A 6,398-nucleotide genomic window follows, 5' to 3' on the forward strand; every position below is an offset into this window, starting at 1 on the left:
CAGACACCCTAGCCAGACCTTCAGGTTTGGGTCAATTTGTTTTTTGCAGGAAATTTTCACCTAAATTCCATAAGAAATGGTTTCAGCAGTTTAGGCAGTAGTTACCAGAAGAATACTTTTGGTTCATTACAGTCTGCCAACACCTCTGAGATAGCAGTAGTATTCACCAGGGCCTTAATTTACAGCCCACTGAAGTCCCTGGAAAGGCTTCCATGGACTTTCTATCAAGCTGCAAGTGCTTGGTGGTGTTTGCAGTTTATCTGCATCATACCATCTTCCAGGTATAACTATATGATTGGCCACAATCCCCAATATTGCACTGGAGAAGTTCATGCATGTCACGGACTTGATTCCTCTTCAAAGATTTCTCTGAGTAAATACAAGATCTACCTTGGCACCAACTCAGGTTTTAACTAATATAAGAGCCACCCTAAATTCCACCCAGGACAGGTTCCAAGATCTCATCCAGACAGTGGACACAATAGAAGGCCAGTGATATTTTTTTATCTGTCATTGCTAGGCTTAATGGCTGACTGCACCTTTATTGTGCATTCTACAGATTTGCAGATGCAACTCTTACAAGTATAATTGAAATCAGTATGCAAACAAAGTGTTGATAGCTTGGATATTATAGTGTTTCTCCGTTAGCAGATCAAAGACCCTCTACTAGGATACTGCCAAGAAGATATCTTGAAGGGAATGGTTCTCTGAGCTTGTTCCTCTGATAATGACAGACACAAATGTTGCCAGTCTAGGCTGGAGACCACATCTTGGGTCTTTTACTAATCATGGTCTTGGGAGAGCTGAGTAGTTCAGGCTCTAAATAAATTTGTTGGAATTGAGCCACTCAGCTGGTTCTCCAATATGGGCATGGCAGAATAGTCTCTTGGAGCTTTTTTGCTCTCTCCAGAAATGATCCATTGAGTTTTCTCCTGAATCAGGAACTCTTGTTCCAGGAGAACATAGAGATGCATCTGGATTTCAGGTACTTTCCTCTGATGACATGGCTGCTGGCTTTCTAAAACAAGATGTCTTTGTTTTTCTGAGACCAAGGCAATCATATTAAAGTCTCAAAACCTATCTACTAGGAAGAGTTACACTGTCAAATAGAAGTGGTTTCAAAAGTCTGTTTATGGTAAAGGTCTTGACCTGGTTTCCTGTCCTTTCCCATTTATCATAGAGTTCTTACTGTCTCTGGTACAGTCAAAGCGACCCTTAGAATTCCTCCCCTCTTCTTTAGAGTCAAAACCCCTATTTGTAGCTGGAATCTAGAGAGGAGCAGAGGGATGGTTAGAGAAATCATGGTACTTACACTTTGTGTTTTGAATACTGGGATTGTGCATATCTCCTGATTGCTATCTACTATAATATAGGGATTCCATGGCTACGTGACTGCATACTTAAAGAGTATGGCAGCAAGACACTTCTGTGGAGGCATTACACTCCTAGAACAAGAGATATGGTTGATAACACCTTTTGTATGGATTCAGGCATGGATGTGAAACTTGGAGTGTATGGCTGTGGTAATCTGCCACAGCTTTAACCATGTAGTAAGATGTATTAAGCAGATCGAGAAGACTGAGTGGGACTGATATTTCAGAAGTCCTGAGCATTGTCAGTTCCCAGTGACTCATGGCTTCCTAACATCTCTGGGGAAAAATCAGGCCCTGTGTGGTGTAAGATGACTCCTTTCATAGGTAACTGAACAACTAGAGCATAAAGAGCAGAAAATGTATGTGTCAATTTATGACAGCAATAACCTCTATTGGTGACATAGTAAAGGCTTTGTCTTTGTTATGAACTGTAATGCACCTAGTATTTAATGTCTACTCTTGCAATGACAATGTGAATTAGTGTGTGCGGTTTGTATATGGTGTTGTATGGCATGGAAGTAACGTGGAGGGAGTGGAGGTTGATGATGGAAATTGAGATATGGGAGCTAAAGGAAGATTGCTTGTATGTATTTAAACTTCTTTTAAGGTATTCCTCCCCCCTTGAAGTTAGATTTTATATTTTCAATTTAACTGGCTTTTTTTAAAATATGAAACAAAGCAGACTAATATTTTCTTAATATTTCTGTGGAAAAAACACTAGCTTGAATAGCTGCATTATTTCATAAGAGGCTTATATTTGTAAAAAATTGATAATCTCAGTATAAAACTTTTCCAAGAGACTATAAAAGGAGAAGAGTCAAGAGAGATTTGTTTTCGCTGTGTGCACATACTAACGTATGCTGTATATTTATATATGGAGGGGGGGGTTGAGAAAGAAGTAGATTGTAAGTACTTCTATAGATTCTTAAAATGACTCATTGGCTGAAATGTTAGGTCACCGAATTTTGTCACATTATGATAGAATGTTTATATACAAAAGGGTAAATATGATAAATTGTTTTGAGAGACAGATCCTTAATAACTTCTCTAATTGAATTTGATCATTTGTGGGGGGGGTTCACTTCATAGGGACAGAATGTCAAAATGTATAGTTTCTAAAAAAATTTGATGGTCAGTAGTTTCACAAAAGTCAGTGGACACTTCTCTGATTCAATACATTTCTTGTTGGCACTGTTTTCATTCACGTACTTTCTCAGCAAACTTAGACTTAATTTTTAGGAAACTTTGACTTTTTTTTACATAACAGTTCAAATATCTAGTATCTCAACAAGACATGTTCTGACTTTATATTTTAGCTCTTCAATACCTCCTTAGAAATGATTGACCAAGTTAACCTGCATACACCTAATTTTATCTGATCTGATTATGTTTGAGAACTTCAGTGACTTGTTTATATACACTGCTCCCTATTTGATTTTGTTTTGTGATTAATTTGTATACTACACACTGCCTGCTAGGATGCTATATGAAATGAAGTTTCAGGCTAAGAAATTTCAGAATGCATCTTCTTTCGTACAGACATGTTTAAAGAATCACAGATGTCCTATATTTCACAATTTGAACAAATAACTGCTAAAAATACACAAACTGTCAACTGTCTTACTGCCAGAAACTGTCTCTAAGTAAATTAGTCTTGCATTTTTGTTAGTGTAAAGATCCTCAGTTTTCCTGGTAGAGGATAGCAAATCCACAAAATACAACAAATAAATTACCATGTTAAAATATACACTTGATTGGATCTAATTTTATGTGGTATTGTAAATAATGTTGGTATCTGCTTAGAAAAAATCAGCAAAAATAAAATAAGCATATTACATGTCACTCTCAATCAAATGACTTGTATAAATATCTTAGCCCTCAATATTAGCATTTTAAAATAACTCATACCCTGTGCTTCCTGCATTAAGATCTCATAGCTGTAAGTAGTATTTCATTACCTGAGCTTGCAGAGAGTATTTAGTCTCTCACTGTAGCAAATTAGCTGTGAAGGTAATATGATTTGAAATGAACCTTTTCAAAGCAATGCCAAGTGGTTTCCTTTCCACACGGTTCAAGATTAATTACGTTTATCAAGAAGGTAGTAAAAAGGGGCAGTGAAGATGCTAACAGACTGGTGGCAACAACATAATGGGTGCGTCTCCAACGTTTTACATTTCTCAAAGTTGCAGTTATTGATAAAATCAGAATGGGGACTGTGTTTTGTGATGGATCATGTTTCATTGTTTTTATGCATAACAAATTAGGGCAACGAAGTAACATGCTTTTTGGAGCTGCTATATGCAGTAACAAAGGAAACAGTGACAGATCTTATTTATTAGGAACTAGATCTCAAAAATGAAAAATGCAAAGCATAAAATATATAAAAAATGCATGGCAAGGCTCAGGTTCATTCTGAACACTTTTTTGTTTATAAATATTCTTTATCAGTCATGTCTGTATTTTCAGTGCAAGTTCAAGGAATGTAGTAGGCAACTCTAGTTAAAAACAAAGACATTATTTAGGAATAATTTGGATTGGAGTATAGCTTTCATAGAGCAGACATCTAAAACTCCTACCTCTCAGTGGATTCATCTGTATTTTCGTCTGTGATCATCTGCAACTCCTGTATATTTTTACTTGAATCTTCTTTAACACAATTTTCCTCTGTGCTTGCTTTGGGAATATCCTCATTTGCTCGCAGCTGTTCTATGAGGTTTTGTTGATGCCAGGTTTGAACAGATCGGTGGTGCACAGGGGTTGGACCTGGCACTGGTGCCAGTATATTGTGGTGAACAGGACTGTTTTTCTTTAGCCCATTTCTGTCCCGAGAGTGGCTCTTCAACCTATTCTGAACCGGTGTCCCTCTATGCTCATATCCTTCCTGAAGGCAGCCTCCAGTGCCTGTGGAACCTTGAGAGGGGTGACTGAACCACCTCCAGCGTAGCCTCAGGATCTGTTTCACATCAAACTCTTTCTTTCCAGAAACTGACATTTTTGCAGGAAAAAAGAACAAAAGCCTATTCTTTTAGAAAGGAAATGGATTCTTTGTTATCTCTTGTGTTTCAGCACCTCTTCTTAAGAAAAGACAACAAAGGAACAAATACCAGTAGCCCTCTTTTTTTCTGACTAATATACTGCTAGCACTTCAAGCCGATGCTAAGCTGCTGTTAACTGTATAGGTGGGAATCCATACTGACAGGATGATGAGGTCAGACCTTAAACAAGTAAATCAGCTTAGCACAGGAAAGCAGCTACCATAACACTACCCAGCTGTTAAGCTTACATACAGCACTACAGCACAGAGCTCTCAGATATAACCTAGCCTCACATGATCCTGAGGGATCTTGGGCAGCAACTTAAGATGCAGAGAAGCACATACAAATAAAGTGGTAAGACCTTGTTTCCCATGAGGATTTGCATGAAGCCTGCTAATAAACAATACTGCATTTCACTACAAAATAAGGAATGGTGAATTACTTACATGGAATTTGCTAATGATTCACTGTGAAAGTATCCTGCAGCTCACATTTTCCTTAACAGGTTTACTACATTTATTGCAGTAGACCTCACTTAACTCTGTGAAATATCTAAAAATAGCTTTAAGAGTTGAAGTGCTTACCTAAAAGAAAGTGAACTTTCTTATTTAAAAAACATTGTGCAGTAGTGTAGGAAATATTTTCTTAACTAGGGAGAGCATTTCTGGTGTATCAGTCTGACTAAGTGTGGATATGAGAAAAGGAAGAGGTTATAAAAATTGGAGGTGAAACCCTCCCTAAATGACCATATCTGTGAAAAACACAGTGCTTCCTGGCTAAATGCCTGTGTAAACACCCTCTTGCCCTTGTACAGACTCTGTCAAAGGGTGGGATTTTTTTAAACCATTCTTTTGATAGTGTGCATCAAAACATGTTTTGAACAAAATTAATTATATTTTAGAGATTCATTATTAGACAAGTATTAAATGTTCAGAATTGTGTGAAGTGTATTATAAATATTAGATAGTAATGTACATAACTTTGTGACACACAAAAATTGATAGCATTAGAAAAAGACACTCAGTTTGTCTTATTTGGCAACATATCATGTGTAGTTGTCTGTGTACCATTCTTTAAGTACTATTTTAAATAACTGCTAGTGATAGCCAAAACCTCAAAAGACTGCAGTTCAGTTTGGATAAGCCCTGAGAGGTGTGGGTACTGATCCAAACTTAATGCAGCACTCCCCCCATCCCCAATTTTTTTTGCTCTCTCTCCTCCAACTTACCTATATTGTTCTCCATTTTCCTAACATTTTTCTTTTCTTGATCTCCAAAATTCCACTGTCCAACAACATTCAGATTCTGAAATCCACTTTCCCTTTCCCGTCCTGGCTGTTAGAGTCAGGGATAGTTCAAATCCAAGCAGTGTGGGGTGAGGACAAAGCAAAATGAATGAGGGATAGGACTGAAGAACCATCAGACTTTATTTATGTTGGGTCATAAGGTTTCATTCCTACTCCCATGCCAAATCTAGATAGTATCATGGGTTAGAGCAGTGTGAAATTAATTGGGGAACAGAGGGAAGGAGGAGTTTGAGGGAAGGGGGAAGAAGTGAAGTAATGAAGGAGGAATAGAAGAGTGATTTACATATATGAGGAAGGGGAAAGTAGTTATTTGCAGGTGCGGTTCTTTGGGGACTCTGTCTGTACAACCTGTGAATTCTGGTTGGTATTGCAAAGTTGTTATGAAATTGCTTTATCGTGGAATGCCTCTCTGTCTGTATGTCCACCATTGCTGGAAAGGGTGTGTTACATCCTTTCCAGATAGGGCCTACTGACAGTATATGATGACCACTGATAGGTCCAGTGGTATGTTGTTAGGACTCAAAGACCACTTATTCAGATGGAAACACCTGGATTACAATGGGCTAGCTTGACCTAGGGACTTCCCCCAACTTGTCCACAGCAAGACAGTGCAGAAGTGCAAAATTCCCAAACCAGACTGAGACAGAGAGGACAAAGTCAGATTTTTAAAAGGACTCTTAGAGT

The 6,398-nt window shown here is 37.9% G+C and overlaps 1 protein-coding gene across 2 annotated transcripts in view; it reads right to left on the reverse strand.

Annotated features, from left to right (window-relative positions):
- The window catches only part of KLHL4 (kelch like family member 4), a 91,990-nt gene extending 86,915 nt beyond the window's left edge, over window positions 1-5,075 (reverse strand). Inside the window, exons 1-2 of one of the 2 annotated variants that reach the window (XM_030576322.1) lie at window positions 4,993-5,075; window positions 3,950-4,395 (exon numbers count right to left, since the gene is read on the reverse strand). In XM_030576322.1, the coding sequence (XP_030432182.1) occupies window positions 3,950-4,365 (416 nt within the window). In that variant the 5' untranslated portion in view covers window positions 4,366-4,395; window positions 4,993-5,075. Of the gene's footprint in view, window positions 1-3,949; window positions 4,396-4,992 lie in introns of those variants that run through there. The other variant, XM_030576323.1, reaches the window with a different exon arrangement.
- Between the last annotated feature and the right edge of the window lie 1,323 nt (window positions 5,076-6,398).

Source organism: Gopherus evgoodei, chromosome 9 (genome assembly GCF_007399415.2).
Source record: "Gopherus evgoodei ecotype Sinaloan lineage chromosome 9, rGopEvg1_v1.p, whole genome shotgun sequence".
NCBI classification, from domain to species: domain Eukaryota; kingdom Metazoa; phylum Chordata; order Testudines; family Testudinidae; genus Gopherus; species Gopherus evgoodei.